This window comes from Podarcis erhardii (assembly GCF_964252035.2).
Source record: "Podarcis erhardii genome assembly, chromosome: Z".
Lineage (NCBI taxonomy): Eukaryota > Metazoa > Chordata > Lepidosauria > Squamata > Lacertidae > Podarcis > Podarcis erhardii.
In genome coordinates this window covers 32,350,073-32,366,109 of record NC_138504.1, presented here as the reverse complement: position 1 = coordinate 32,366,109, position 16,037 = coordinate 32,350,073, and the positions used below count along the sequence as shown (strand labels likewise).

At 48.6% G+C, this 16,037-nt stretch overlaps 1 protein-coding gene across 4 annotated transcripts in view; it reads left to right on the top strand.

Annotated features, from left to right (window-relative positions):
- NACC2 (NACC family member 2) overlaps positions 1-15,685 on the top strand; it is a 58,380-nt gene extending 42,695 nt beyond the window's left edge. For 3 of the 4 annotated variants that reach the window (XM_081847117.1, XM_081847120.1, XM_081847119.1), the window contains exons 2-6: positions 3,849-4,740; positions 6,826-6,993; positions 8,012-8,117; positions 9,546-9,643; positions 11,262-15,685. In XM_081847117.1, the coding sequence (XP_081703243.1) occupies positions 3,903-4,740; positions 6,826-6,993; positions 8,012-8,117; positions 9,546-9,643; positions 11,262-11,776 (1,725 nt within the window). In that variant the 5' untranslated portion in view covers positions 3,849-3,902 and the 3' untranslated portion in view covers positions 11,777-15,685. Of the gene's footprint in view, positions 1-2,213; positions 2,356-3,848; positions 4,741-6,825; positions 6,994-8,011; positions 8,118-9,545; positions 9,644-11,261 lie in introns of those variants that run through there. The other variant, XM_081847118.1, reaches the window with a different exon arrangement.
- Positions 15,686-16,037: the final 352 nt, after the last annotated feature.

Genomic DNA, 16,037 nt, shown 5'->3' with positions numbered 1-16,037 from the left:
TTTGTGTGGACATTTTTGAAACTCTAGCATCCCTCTCTTTCAAGGAAAGGAAAAAGGAGTAATTTCCTGCTTCTGTGGTTGCTGAGTAATATAAGCAAACACAGACCTTTGAAAAAAGCAAGTCCCAAATTCATGATTGATTGATTTTTCTTTTATTAGTTACCTACCCTTTGTGGCAAGGTGGGTTACATTTTTAAAAAGTGGTATTTATGTGGGGAGGCTCACCTTAAGAGTGTGTGTGATTTTGGGGGCCCGTGCTTGCATGAGAGCATGGTGTCCAAAAGCGTGCGAGATTGCGGTGCCCCAAAATATGTGTTTTTTAGGTGCCATGTTCTTGCATGGGTCATGTGACTTATGCAGGAGTGCGGCCTGGAAGACACGTGTCATGTTTTGCGCTGGGACATGTTGGAGGGTATGACAGCACCATTCACGTAACAAAAACTACCACAGATAACAACATTTTCAAAAGTAGGGGGGTCCATAACTTGGCTTTTGAAAAACAGGGTCCTCAGTGCTTAGCTACATAATTGGGAACCACTGATCTAGAGGCTCTCAAGATGATCCTTATAATTTCTGAGCGGGCAGTATATAAATCCTTTTATATGTGTTAGTAAATAAAAAATGGGGTTTGCTAATACTTCCCACCAATTTTTAAGCAGCCCTTCCCCAAAAGCTTCAACAAACAGCAGATTTAGATTATATTGTAGGAATTAGAAGCTGTGTGTGTATTTGGGAGGTTATGCATCATTGCGAGTTCAGCCAGCCAGCCCAGGAGGTTCCCTTTTAGCCCCTTGCTAGCCAAAGTGATCTCTAGGGTCAGGTCAGGTTGCCGCAAATGTGTGTGTGTGTGGGGGGGAGAGAACATCAGTGGCAGCTGGACTAGTGAGGCCAAGAGAAACCTTAATGCACACTCCCAGAGGGCCCCCCCTCCCCAATTTCCAATTGTTTCACTGGAAAATAAAAGTGTTGTGAGAGGCTTTGAGGGGGGGATATGATAGGATGCTTCCCCCTCCCCTCCCTGGAGTTTCTTTTCTACCTAAATCTTCCAGTCCTCCAGCGGAGGACTTTCAGTCTTTGAGAGAATGTGTCTTTCTGGTTGGGAGTGTCTTGTAAGAAGGGGCTCAGGTCTGAGTAATGGTGCAAAGGGAGGAGTGTGGTGTGTGGAGTGGGGGTAGAAAGTGGAAGGCAACTGGCTCTGTGACTTGAAACACTTAGTCTTAATAACTTGCACTGTAGAAGGAAAACAGGTCTCTGTCCCAAGGAGATTCCAGTGGTAATAGACCAGGCTTCCTCCAGCAGTTGCTGGGGGATTGCAAGCAGATTCCAGAGCACATAGTGAAAATGACACAGGGTCATGGGGTGGGGACCATGCTGCAAGGTGGGCTCAGAGCCAGCTCCAGCACTGGTATTGCCCCTGGGTCAGGCTCAGGGTTTTGAGGCAGGCTCCAGGGCAGGCCTGTTTTGTGAAGGGTGTGTGTATGTACACCCCCCCATGTGTGCGTACACCCCCTCCTTTTGTGACACCCTGGCCATTGACCTTATCAGGCAGAAGGAGGGGATAGTAAAAGGTGGGTGGGGGGTATTTTGCCTTTGCCCTGGTTCCTCCTGTCCTTTGTTCCTTCTCACTCTGAGGAGTTAATGGAGAGCCTCCTCTGCGCCAGCTCTGCAGACTGTTTGGAATACTTTAAATGCTTTGACACTCTGGATGTGCTGGATGGGAGAGGAGGCGGTTTGCAGCTTAATTCATATGCAAAACTGTGCCATAAATCCTGAGCCCTGTCTCAGTTGCTGTGGCACCACTAAGCATTTCATCAGCGCCCCATACAGTATTTCTGCCATCTTTGTTTGCATTGCAGTGACTCATCAAAAGTCTGTCTTGTACCAACACCCTGAGCATTCCTCTGGCACTGATCCTTCTCCCCCCCCCCCTTCTCCTCCCTTTCTCTCTCTCTCTCTCTCTCTCTCTCTCTCTCTCTCTCTCTCTCTCTCCTCTCCTTTTCTTCCGAGCTTCAGTTTGAAACTGGCCTTTGCTTCAGGTCTCTCGTCAAAGGGCTCTATTCATTGCAGAGAATGGCCTGAATGTTAAGCTGCATATCCGGCCCTGTTCATTGAGATGCTGCTTTGCGCTGCTCCTGCTGCTCCTGCTGAGGAGGTTTGACTTAGTCTGAAGCTGAAACTCCTCACAGCAGAAGCAAGGAGGACAGGCAGGAGGGGCTGAGGCGGGAAGGGGGCACCTCCTCATTGTGCCCCCCCTTCCAAGCAGCCTTTGCTGCTGCACTGGAGAGTTGGGTGCTGAAGAGGGGGGTTGAGGAGACCCTTCCAGAAGCAGGTGCTGTGGATTTCACACCACTTAAGGTATGTTCACATGAGGGGGGCACATCCCTGCGCTGAATGCTTGGGCAATGTGATGCAGCTGCAGAATGGGGCTATCCTAGCTGGCAGCTTTGCAGGGGTGGTTGGAGGTAGTGTGTGTGTGTGTGAGAGAGAGAGAGAGAGAGAGGGAGAGGGAGAGAGAGAGAGAGAGAGAGAGAGAGAGAGAACAGAGCAACCCATTGTGTGGTCACTTTTTTAGGAGCAGTCAGTTTGCAGGGAGGAAAGATCTTTTGGAGTCTAGTTCAACTAGGTGCTGTTGAAGCAACTCAGAATCGGGGCCTCCTGTGTGGAGGGGGTGGACTGTGTGTGTGTTTTTGTGGGGGAGGGGAAGAGGTCTTAATTGTTCCTGTGTGCCAAGGAGATGAAGGGAGGCGCCATTGAAGTCATGGGGAGTTTCTCCCTCCCTGGCCTCAACCAGCTAAATAGAGGCATAGATTTTGCTGGTTTAAGAGAATTTGTTGGCGTTTCTCCGCATGCTGCCTGTGTTTTGGTGCATGTAGGTGGGGGGAAAGAGGAGGCATCACTGCCATGACATGACGGTTCCCGGAGGATCCTAAAATAGATCCATGGGCTTTGCTGCATTCTTGATGCAAAGGCGAGAGCCCAGGCAGGTGTCTCCTTTGCATGGAGGTCAATATCTCCCCGCCCCCCAAAATTTAGAAAGGGGGTGCCATAGAGGAATGCCTTTGGGAGTCCAACAGTTGAGAAGAGTTTCAGGAACTGGGGAGCCTCTCCGTATCCTGGGCTGCTGCAGTAGACGGCAGCCCCCAGCCCCTCTCCATTCCCTGCATCCAGCACTTTGAATGATGGTGGGGGCGGAGGGGGCGGGCAGCTGCCTGGCCCTTCCTTGGCTCCTCAGCAGTTCCAATGTGCAGGGAAACTTGGAATAATTATGCGCAGAAGTTGCTGCATTTCTGAAGCGTCCACCCATCTCTCTCTTCCCCCTCCTTTCTCCCAAGTTTCCAGCTGTGTCAGCTTTTTCAGGAGCGTGCGCTGCCTGCCCTGATAGTGCCTGGTTTGGAAATCCCATCCCAATACCTTGTTTGGGGGATCATACCTTTTGTGGCGTGTGTACCCCCACCCCCGAAAAAGGGAAAAATCTTGCAGCAGCAGCAGCCTGGATTCAGGTTGGTGGAGTCAATGGAGGCAGTTCTCAACGCCCACCCCCACCCCAGCTGGAATGGGTAGCCATCTTTGCCTGTGTTTCTCTTGCCCTGGACTGGATGTGTTGCACTGGTGGTACACTGAGGGCTCTGTGGGTGGGGTGTAGTTTTTTTGAACTCTGTTATATTGAGTTTCTTCCTCCCCTTGTTAGGAATGCTCTTCACAGGAGGGGGATTTTCCAAACACTGGCAGAATCCCTCTCCCTGGTACTTACTGATTCTTGTGTTTCTGCCAGATATCCTCTCTCTTCCTTTCTCTTTTTCACGTGCCTGTTTCCTCTCCTCCCACCCACTCCCCTGCCCCGCCTACAGATGTGCCCTCTCTCAGAAGCCCTGGCCTTGAGCGCGTGAGGCAGCCGCTGAGCCATGTCGCAGATGCTGCACATAGAAATCCCCAACTTTGGGAGCACCGTCCTGGGCTCCCTGAATGAGCAGCGCCTCCTGGGTCTCTACTGCGATGTCTCCATCCTGGTCAAGGGCCAGGCCTTCAAGGCTCACCGGGCTGTCTTGGCAGCCAGCAGCCTCTACTTCCGAGACCTCTTCAGTGGCAACAGCAAGAGCGCCTTTGAGCTGCCGGGCTCCGTGCCGCCCGCCTGCTTCCAGCAGATCCTCTCCTTCTGCTACACCGGCAAGCTGACCATGGCTGCCAGCGAGCAGCTGGTGGTGATGTACACAGCAGGCTTCCTCCAGATCCAGCACATCGTGGAGAAGGGGACAGACCTGATGTTCAAAGTGAGCTCCCCTCACTGCGACTCCCAGACGGCCATGACGGAGGAGCCCTGCTCGGGGCCCCAGAGCCCCTGCCACCCCCTGCAGCCGCCCACCCTGCCCTATGCTGTGTCGCCTTCCGTGCCCCTTCCACTGCTCACCCGCGTCAAGCATGAGACCTTGGAGCCTGCGAAGCGGTCCTTGGAGTGCAGCCTGCGGGAGGCGGCCGGGGGCAGCTCCTCTGCCAGCGCCCCGCTCAAATTGTCGCGCGTCTCCTACTACGGGGTGCCCAGCCTTGCCACCCTCCTCCCCAGCATCCCGCTGGCTCAGTACTGCCAGGGGGAGCGGACGAGCCCTGGGGCCAACAGCCTCCCCACCACCGACAGTCCCACCTCCTACCACAACGAAGAAGATGAGGACGACGATGAAGCCTATGACACCATGGCGGAGGAACAGTACGGGCAGATGCACATCAAGTCCACAGGCGGCTATGCAGGTAAAAGCCCCCTTTAGCCTCCGCCACTTTCATTCTCATGGGACCGTAAAATGAGAGGCATCTGCAGTCAGGCAGGTGTTCATTTCCCTGCATTTTAGAAAAGTAGTTCAGTAGGTGGAGTGTCTGATTTGCAAGCAGATGTTTTGATCCCCAGTTGGCATCTCCAGATAGGGCTGGTAGTAAATCCCCTGCTGGAAACCCTGCACAGCCATCACTGCCAGTCAGTGTTGGTAATACCGAGCTGGGCAGACTGATGTCCTCACTTGGAATAAGGAAGCTTCGCACTGATTTAAGACTTGAAAACTTGAATGGGAACAGTGCTGAATGCAGCTTATTTCCATTTCGGGGTGAGGTCTCTTATTTCCTTCCCTCCTGCCAGATATAGGTCTCCAGGCTCTGTGAATTTGCTGACAGGGAAGGCATTTCTTAGTAAGGAGTAGTTCATTTTTCAATAAGATGTATTCTGGCGGGAGGGACTGGATCTCTACATGTGAATCTGCCGGAGGTGCCATTGTTGTCCCTTTGGTTCCTTGCGGAAAGTAATAAGCTCTTAATTTCTGCAAGCTTATTGATGGTGTCTATTTCCTTATTTGGGGTGTGTGTCTGCATGTTCAGAGTTTCCTCCTCATTTAATGAAACTGGCAATGCAGCATTACTCTATGGATCAGTTTCCTTGATGCCGACAGATTTTAAGGGTTGCATATTGAGCATAGCAAGATTGTTGAGCTCTTTTCTCTTTTCTGTAGCTTAAGGAGCCTGGAAGCCCAGCTCAGGCAGATGTCTCCTCTCCTTCCCAGGAGAAAGAGGCAAGATGCCTTCAGGCAGGATTGGGAATGAGGTGCTGGCTTTGGAGCTGTGTTGAGGTGCTGTGTTCTAAAACCAAAGAAGGGGTGACAGTGTGACTCTACAGTCCAGGCCACTGTGGGTCAGTGTGGTACTCTTGGGGTCATGAAAGAGCTTGTAGGGCAAGAGACACTTTATGGCCAGCCTGGATGCCCCCCGCTGACCTACTGGAGAGACACATTTCTAGCCAAGCCAGCAGGATTTTATAGCCAGAGCCCAGCTGGGTTCTATGTCCATTGATCAGCTAAATTTTGTGGGTGGCTGACAGGGTGCTTGGCTGGCAGCATCTCATGTGCTCAAAGTATGTTAGCTCGGAGGTAGGGGGACCTCACTTTGCAGGTGTTTGAAAAAGCTGGGAGTGTCCAAAATGTCAATGTTCTAATTTGACCAGGCTAAAACTTTCCCTGCCTGTACAGATAGTTTTGGTGCTGAGGAGCAGGTGACTCTCCAGGGTCATCTTGTCCAAAGGTGGACCTCCTTTCCCAGGGAGAAACTGAAATCCATCCTTCAAAGCTCACTCAAAACTTAAAACCCTGAGAGAGTGAAGCCAATCTGGTTCACTCAGAGACAGTGATTCCTTGATGTGAGTCGTATGCCAGGGAAACAACAGCCCACCAGGAGCACCTGGAGCACCTCGTCCAGCCCCCCAACAGGTAGCTCAGCGGGAAGGAACCTGTGGGCAAGACCTGCTGCCAGCAGCAGCAGCTCTCCCCACTAGCAGTTCCCAGCCACTGGCATTCAGAGGCCTACATATTACATACTTCTTTAAAACATTGATCAGCCAGCCATCTTAAAGTTTATTTTGTGCAGTGTTACTTATTTGTTTATTTCGTAACTTTTATATACTGCTTGATTGTCAGAAAAATCCTCAAAGCGGTTTACATAAAGTTTTGCTAGTGTTTTGTGTTCCGTTGCGTGCCATGCACCACCCTATCAGTCCCTTAGGAAATGGCGTCATAAATATTTTTACTTATAAATGAACAATAAATTCTGCCTTTGAGAGTGGAGGTAGAACATAACCAGTGTGGCCTGGCTGTAACCATTGGGCCTACTTCCCCAACCCTCTTGTCAGGATCTATTCACATTTCCCACTGCTGCCTCTGCAGAACAGGGGTCATTTGCAGTGGCTGCTTCTGCTTGGCTTCTTGGCCCAAGAGAAAGCAGGGTTCCTGCAGCCTCAGCCATTTGGGATACCCTTACAATCCTGGGTAGCTCTTTCATGCCTCCCTCCTTCTCCCCAAGGGCCTCAAGAGAAGCCGGAGCCGGTGCCCCTGGAGAGCCGCTCTTGTGTCCTCATCAGGCGGGACTTGGTCGCCCTCCCTGCCAGCCTTATCAGTCAGATTGGGTATCGCTGCCACCCAAAACTCTACTCAGAAGGAGATCCTGGAGAAAAACTTGAACTCGTGGCAGGTAAGGACCACAGGGGCAGGTTTTCCTTTATGCTTATGGACTTGTTGCAGTAACATGGCTTAAAAATTGTAAAAATTGTAGAACTCTTGCAATTATTTGTTTCATTAACAAGGGATCTTTTAATTTCTGCTTGATTTGGTGGTTTTTTTTAATTAAAAAATAAAAATAAAATAAATTTAGAAAAGATAAATTGCAGTGAACCAAAATGTAGAAAATTTTGCTTATAAAATTAATCTGACCTAAATTTATTTTGTTTATAAAATTACTTTGTTATTTATGGTAATACTGTAAATGCGATATCTATTTAAGTAGAGTCCCCCCCCTTTCTTGTCTTTCACTTCTGAGAACAAATCTAACTTCCTTGGATTCTTATTTCATTTACTTTACATTGTATCTGTGAAAGCTGTGATGTGGTCTTACATTTTTCTAAGCTTTGTTTATGAAATGGACTGGCCACCTTGGTGTCCACCTTCCCTGAGCAACTTCTCAGTATTTAGGTGTGAAGGGAGTTTTAGATAAGAGACCCCAAAGAGCTAATCCAGAGCATTTCCCCCTTGTCAGGCCTTCAGTGGGGGGAAGAAAGGTTGCCTCCCTGAGAGAGCAGGGGCTAGAGGTGGGCAGGGCCAGGGCGCCCTCACCTGGCAGGAAGAGAATGTGCCTTTACTGCTGGCCATTCCAGTAAAGAGTGAAAAGGCTGGATCTTTTGCTGGGGGTGGTGATCCTGAGGGATCTGAGGACCCTCCCTTGGGTTGCCACGCTCAGGTCACAGACAACTCCTTTTCCTGCTGCCCAGGTCACTTCTCTGGGGTATGTCAAAAGTCTTTGATGCTTCAAGATGATCTGAGTCAGTATTAACTGCTTGCATGTTTGTGTCCTGTTGTACACCTTGCAGAGCAGAGCTGGGGGTGTGACTTCTGGACCTCTTACTTGCTCTCTCCTGCATTGCTGGAAGTTGGACATGATGACCCTTGGGGTCCCTTTCAACTCTACAATTTTATGATTCTCTCTCTCCACCCAGGCTCCGGTGTTTACATCACTCGGGGGCAGCTGATGAACTGCCACCTGTGTGCAGGTGTGAAGCACAAAGTTCTCCTGCGGCGCCTGCTGGCCACGTTCTTTGACAGGTAGGACACAAAGGAAGGGCCCATCCTCCTAGCTCCTCTTGACCCAGCCAGCTTCTGAGCTGCTGCCAGGGAGCTAAGTTTGGAGGGAGCAGGAGCTTTAAGTGATGGAAGGGAGGGAAATTACCCATCACATTTTGCTTAATGGGAATTAAAAGTGTTTTTAATTTGTCTGTCAATGGAGGCCACATGTTTCCTAGCAGAAAACATAAATATGAGGACGTGGGATTGTGTCCAGTGTTAGTCCTGTTCAGAGTAGACCCACTGAAGTTAGCAGACATGACTAGCTTAAGTTTGTTCATTTCAGCAGGCCTACTCTGGTTAGAGCCCTTCATGTCTGTCTTTATCAATTATCAGAAATGGCTAAACCCTGCCCTGGGGACACTACACAGCAACACAAAGGGAAACCAGATTAAGATTAACAACCATGCTGGGTGGAATTTGTGTGTGTGTGTAGATCCTGTGCATTTGCACATGTAAGAGTCTGAGGTGGCTGTACTCAGCGCTGGCATGAAACCTTCAGGAGGTTGGCTAGAGGGGAAAAACAGCCCTCGGGCAGAGAATGTTTTAGCTCCCGCTGGGAGCAGGGAGATCTGGGACCATCAGCATATGGATCCGCAGGTCGAGGGCAGACAGACCACTTTCATTTTGCTGTTCTTTGAAGGAGGTGCAGTGTACACAAATGCTTGTAGGTATAATAAGACACCACAGAGCCTAAATTGGACACTGCATGTCAATACATTTGGAAATACACATGGTAACAGATTTTGTCCCTTATCCTAGAATCGCAGAATGAGATGCAGACGATTCTTCAAATAACTGGTGTGAGCATAAATATGTATGTTTAATAATTCCTTTAAATGGGCTGACGAGTCTACTGGCAAGTGAAAATTATCTTGCCTCTTCTTAGCAACTAGTATTTGCACCATCTACAAAGAAATAGCTTCCAGAAGTTCTTGACACTGCATGTCTCTGTAGGTCTATAGATTTGGTTAGTCAAAGAAATGGACATGTAGGTTGATGTCTCCGTTGTGCTTTTCTCCCCCCTGAAAAGCTGAAACTTTGGGGGGTTTATCCAGTGTAAGTAATTTGGAATTGTGTTCAGTATTTATAATACTATGAAATACCTTTTTAAAAATTTTGTTCTTTGGCCATGGTGAAGATTCCTTAATTTCTGCTGATTTGCAGAGTAAGCCTCAACAAGCCACAACTGATTGGTTTGTATTATCTCCTGTATGAGTTTTTTTTTGAGGGGGGTGTACCTCTTTGGGCTTCTGCTTCTCCCTCTCTTCTCCCCCCACCCATTCCTCCATGGAATCTCCTTCAAAGTCTGCTGCCTGAAATGGGCTCTTTCCCATGCTTTGGATCCCAGCTGTGGGTTTTCTTTGAATGTGCTCTTGAGATTCTGCTTCCCACTCCTTCCCGGGACAGGAACACACTGGCCAACAGCTGCGGAACTGGGATCCGGTCTTCCACAAGTGATCCCAGCAGGAAGCCACTGGACAGCCGGGTCCTTAATGCTGTGAAACGTAAGTGTGGAGAGGAAGAGGAGAAGGAGCCTCTGAGGGTAGATGGGGAGCTATTCGGTTTATTTTACATCTTCCTTTAGTTGTGACTCCTGCCTTGCAGGAGGTTGGACTAGAAGACCTATGGGTCCTCTACAATACTATAATCTCCAATTACAGATTAAGAGACTCTTGCTCTACCAACTGAGCTACTCTTATTATTCTAAGGGGTCTGGATTCAAATGCTCCTTCTAAAAAGACAGCAAAGCTTTAAAATCCTGCATTTTGGCGTCAGAACCCTGTTTACTGCCTTTTTGAAAAACTGTTTTTTAAAAAATAATTTTATTGGGTTACAAAGGTACATACATTATCTCTGTTTTCAGATCATAAAGTCCTTTCTACAGGGCAGTTCTATTCAATGTGAGACAGTAATGTTGTAGACAGTATAAGGTTGGGGGAGAAGAGAGGGGCAAATGTTTACTGCCTTTTGTGTGTGCTGACAAAGTTTGTTTTTAAGTCAGGGCATGAGAGGGAAGATCTTTGAGTCATGGGAAGATCTTTGAGAGGGAAGATTTTTGAGTCTGTGGCCACAGCAGATTTTCTCTCTACTAAGCTATTTTGTGGCAGCCCCAATTGGTTGAGCTCCTCCTGTTTCATGAAATGCTCATTGTCTCATGACAGCAATGTGGAAAGAAGCCCCAAACAGGGGACCCTCCTTAGAATGTTGTCCCTGGTTGAAAGGGCAGGCAGAAGGGGTGTCAGAGAATTTGGACACTGCCGGAGCCAGGCCAAGCCATGTTGGCTGAAAAAAGACTGCTGAGAGGTCATGAGCCAGAAGGGGCCAATCGGAAAGTCACTTGGGAGGGCGGTGCTGGGAGGGAGAAATTTGCACTTCAGCTGTATCCTCAAGGCAACTTGCAAGAATTAAATAGTTCTACTAGCAAATTAAAATGCAGCAGCATAAATCTGATAAGGACAAATGAGACCAGATGCATGCAGAGCCAAAGCAGAGGGTATGCTCTAAAAAGTGTGTGCAGTTTTGCTTCGGAAGGTGAGGAGCCTGCCTGGGCTTCTTTAAAAAGAAGGGGAAATTCTGCCAAATGAAACTTCTACCACTACAGGATTATGTCCTTCTGTGCAGCTCTTGAAGGACTTGGAGGCTCTCTCAAGGTCTGGACTTGGGAAATCAAGGCCTGAAAAGCAGTGTAGGGTTAGGGTTCGTGACTCTGGCAGCTGCATGACTGGGAGAATTGGCTCTGAGAGGGGGATGAGGAGAGGGAGGCCTTGAGTTGAGCAATGCCAGAGAGGCTCTCAATAAGTACAAGTTGTTTGTCATCCGCAGAGGCTGGGTCTGGTCTTCTCTGTGCTTGCTTGCTAGTTTCCTACCAGCCAGGTGAGGTGTGATTCAAGCTGTTGAATGCAAATCTGGAAGCATTCAATCTTTCTTTCTTAAAATAGTGAATAAGTCACAGTCTACTATGGGACCTTCCAGCACTGTCTCCTTATCTGTGCTGGATGTTACAAATCTTGTAAAGGCGCCTTTATGCAATCTGTAATTTTATGGCCATTGTTCCTGATGCTGGGGAGAAAAATGTTAAAACTCTACCTCTGTTGTAGCTAAAACACCCCCTTGTCTTTGCAGTGTATTGCCAGAATTTTGCCCCAAGTTTCAAGGAGAGTGAGATGAACGTCATCGCAGCCGACATGTGCACTAATGCCCGCCGGGTGCGGAAGCGGTGGCTGCCGAAGATCAAATCCATGTTGCCGGAGGGTATGGAGATGTATCGCTCCGTCATGGGCTCCACTACCAGCAGTATCTCCCTGGACCCTGAATTCCAGCCTTCCGCTGCTCAGATGTTTGAACAGCGGATCTACACGGAGCGGAGGGGGGATTCTGGAACCATTGTGGCACTGAGAACTAACACGGTCACTGTGGATCAGAGCAACAGATCCAGCCAGCTGTTTGAGCCGAATGAGCAGGGGGAAGGGGCCAGTTCTGTCATCCAGGAGTCTGCTGGCCCAGAAGCAATGGCTTTGGAGAGCCACAGCACCACACCGCCTTTCGAACAGGGCCCATCTGGGTCCACTAGCCGGCCGGAGACTCCGGCAAGACGACCGGAAGGCCCCTACGGAGGAGGAGGAGGAGGGACTTTGTGAAAGAGCCAGGATCATGCTGAGCTTGACCAACGAGGGATCTCTAATACTAAAGCTGCTTGCATGCATTATTAATACAGAAAAAAGAGAAATGTGATCAAACCATTTACCTACTGAACTGCTACTGTTGCCTGAGAAAAATGTGATTTTTATTCTGCTTGTGTTTAAGATGGATAAAGGAAATATCACATTCGTTATACTGTAAGCAACTCTAGGCCTAAGGCAACCTACTTATGGAAAATGGAAATGAAACAAACCCCGGCTCCTTTAAAATCAAAAATCCTGAGGTTTGTCTAGAAGGCAGTAGGATTTTGTTTCAAAAGAGCTAAGCGATATTCCTCTCCCCCATTCACCCTCCTCCTCCTCCACCACCATCCTCAGCCCTCCTCTTCCTCTTCCTCCTCCTTGTGATGGGGCATGTACAGAGAGGGGAGGGGGCAAGGAGCTGATGGAGGATGAGGAGGAGGCCTTGCTGGGGTTGGCTGCTGTAGGGTGAGGTTTTGGTTTGGTTGCTGCACAATTCCATTGCTTGGACCTTTTGTTTGACTTATGGACAGGGAGGATTTTTTTCAGGCACAATCCACTAGGAATATATCCTGTGCAGGTACTGTTGGGACGAAGGGACATTTTTGCCTGGAAACTCCACCGGTGGCCAGTGCTCAGGATATTTGCTGAATGGAAAGCCTTAATTGCCCATTTTCTTCCCTTGATGGTGGCCCCTGCCTGGTAGTGGCACCAGGGCACCACACTTTCCTTTGTGTCCCTCTCAGGCAATTGCTTCCCCCAGAGTTTATTTGGTATTTTTTTTGGTGTTTTTTTTTGTTTTTGTTTTTTTGGAAGGTGAGCGCAGTGCTCTTTCTGGCACAGCAACACCCTTCAGCTTCTGAAATTATTTGAATCAGGTTGGGCACATGACACCATTTGTGGGTGTCATGGATTTCGTCCTGAGGAGTATTGTGTTTGTGTGGGTGTGTGGCTGCACAAAACATTCCAGAATGACTCCCATGATACTATTTGGCCTGCTCTTAGATACAGGGGCATCTTTGAGCTTCATTTTGTTTAATGCTGAAATTTTGCTGGCAGAGATGGTGAAAGGCAAAAGCTGCTTGGGCTGGGCAGAGGTGCCCCCCAGGGGACTAATACTGAGGGCCTTACTCTATCCTGATGCATCTCATGGGACCGGGAAGGGAGGTTATTGTTAGCATTGAGTGGTGTGTTGATGGAGGTGGAATATGGTAAGGCTCTACTGGGCCAGAGTGTGGGCTGCAGTTGCTGTTCTTGGCATTTCTGAAGGAGCAGACAGGGAAGAGAAAAGAGATCAGAGGGAGAGGTGAGAAGGGAGTCACTAACTTGAGAGTTTTGTGGCACACTTGGCCAGAATGGATGTCTTTGGTGGCTGTCCAACCCTACCCCAAACCCTATTGTTCCTTTTTAGGATCTGTGTTTTCCTATTTGATCCCACTCTTCTTCTTTTTTTTGAGAAGGCTCATGTAAAATAGGCAGAACAAGTTTTTCAGTTCTGATGGCTTGAGCTGCTTTGTCTGGTAGCGTGTTTCTTAGAGAGGTACAGCTCAACTTTCACATCTGAAAGGTGTTGGGTGCAGAGCGAACTTTGGCCAAAGGAGAACCAGCATGTGTGCAAGAGACAGAGCAGGTTGGGGTGGGATCTGGGCTGGGGAAGCAGGCAGGCAGCCTAGCTTGCTTTTGGGGTGGTTGTGTGTCAGGGGGAGAGCAGCCCCATTTTTGCTGCACTCAGCACCTCCCCCTAATATATGTCGGACAGGCGTGGCAGAGGAGAGAGTAGGGGGAAGCCACCATGGCCCAACTGGGCTATTTCATAAATGGAAGGGCAAAGAGGCCCCTTCTCTGGTCTCTCGTTGGATGGCCATTGCAGGGGGTTGCCTAGATTACCCTTGGGGGTCCCTTTCCTCTCCACAGTTCTATAAGGGAAAGGTGCTTTTGCTCTGGGATCTGCCCCTTTTCCAACTCCAAAATGTGTCCTTGGCAGCCATCCCCTTAGCCGTTCTAGAATGGTTTATCCCAAGATTCAGTCACCTTGATCGAAACACAGGAGTTACTGGAAGGCCCCTACCTGGTATGTGAGAGGAGATGCTTCACTATGAAGGGTGTGCTGCTTAGGAATCTCTCCCCTTTCCTAGCCCAAACCCTCCTTGATGTAAGGGTTTGTCTCTGCTTTTCTAGGCAGGATCCCTGTGTGGGTTTCTGGGAAGGGACCACAGAGCAGGCTCTTGAGGGGAGAGGGGAGACAGACTGAGTTTGGGGGGATTTTTCAGGTGCAGAAAGCTCAGGACACTGGGAGCTTCTGAAAGCTCTGTAATGGGTACTTTCTGAGCTCAAAGTGAGGCTCTGTGCTGGAGCCAATGGCACGAGGTGTTGCGGGGTATACTCTCTTCCTGGGGGTTCCCCCCTTTGCCATGTGACCATGGAGGCTTTGGAGGGAGTCCTTGCCTTTGGCCAATATTTGAAACTTCATTCTGGGCCCTGAATAAAAAAAAATGTGGTCCCTGATCTGTACCAGTGCCACCCCACAAAGGATTAAAACCAGCTGAGCATGGTGAAGTGGATGGGTGAGGCCTTGAGGAGGGGAAGGAGAAGCACCAGGAGGCTGAGCCAACGTGTCTCCAGGCCTTTTCTGGCCTGGGATGCCTCTGTAGCTGCAGCTCAATCAGGCCATTGGCCTATATAGTCCATCCTAACCTCACAGTGCTCAACCAGTTTCCTTTTACAGGAAACTCGCAAGCACTGCCTGAGTACAAGAGCAGCCCTTTCCCCTCATGCAGTTTCAAGCAACTAGTAGTTGGCATGGTACTCCCACAGGTCCTTGCTACCCTTGCCCTGTGTACCATAGGGAAGGTAAGGCAAGGCAAGGCAAGGCAAGGCAAGGCTTCATCTGGGATCTGGCATGAAGCCCTGGCAGTTGACTCCACACCTTCAGGAGCCTAATTCTGCATTTGCAGGTGAATGAGAACTTTGTTATCAGAGTGAGCAGTCGAGTAATGATCTGCCCTAGATGGTCCAGTGAGTAGGGACAGCTCTGTGGGCAGTGACGCCCCCTTCTGCATCTTTCCCTGAGTCAGTGGTAAAGGGGGATTGGGTCCATGAAATATGATGGCATCAAACTGAAAGGATTACTGCCTTTCTTACCTTGGGTCATTTCCTCTTCCAATTGGATACCCTACCCAAAATAATGGTGGTACAAAGTGCATCCAGGAGCTGTTCCACCCGCCCCTGGCCCCATGATGAAATGACCAGAACATAAAGAAAATACTTGAATGGCTTAGAAAAGAATCCGAAGAGAGTGTCGCATTGCACAGTTAAGATATATTTTTATACCGAGCACAATTTCATGTACATTTTTATTTGGGGTTTCTTTGTTTGTTTTTACTTTCTAGTAAAAGAGAGAGAGAGAGAGAGCTTTAGGTAAACTTGAAAAAAAATGTGAATGGTTTGTTTTTGGGGAGGGGGGCCTTCCTTGTCTTCTTGATGAGGATGAGCATTTGCACTAAACCAGATCCGCATGTGGAGGCTTAAGGGCAGATTTCCAAGACGTATCTGTGGATCATGATTGTCTCCTCCCTGGTGGGAAGGAAGAATGTCGCAAAATAAAAGAATGTAAAGTGAGAATGAAGCCCAGAATGATCGGGATTTCCTGAGTGCCTTAGCCCTTTTTGGATCACTTGTTTTCCATGCGGAGGGGACAGAGAGGGGGGGAAATGCCAGATCAGAAGGAATGCCCCCCGCCCCGATTTCCCCCTCTTTGTTTACAATAATGCTAGAAATGTCACGAGAGTGTCTGGGAGTTGCTTTTTGACTGTGATGATGCATAATGTGAAATGGAAACGGCATCCCTCTAGATCTAAAAAAAATAAAATAAAAATGGAAGCAGAAGTATTTATGGTATGTCTGCACCTCTATTCTTAATGCTTGACTGTTAGCAATATTACATGTGTATATTAAATATATATATATATATATTAAAAGTTATATCAAGCACCTTTTTAAAGAGAGAGAAAACCAAGTGAATTTAGTGGTTGCCACATCATAGTATCGGAATCGAACCAACATTCCCACCCCCTCCTTTTCTGCAATGGAAACATCCCCAGATTGCAGTTGCTTTGTAAATTAGCCTGGCTTCTCTAAAGTTTCTTTACCTAACCCTTGCTCAGAAGTGTGCAATTCCAGGGTTTTTTTTCACTCTAAACCAAAATTTGGAGCCAAAAACAAGACTTGGGAAAAAAAGATT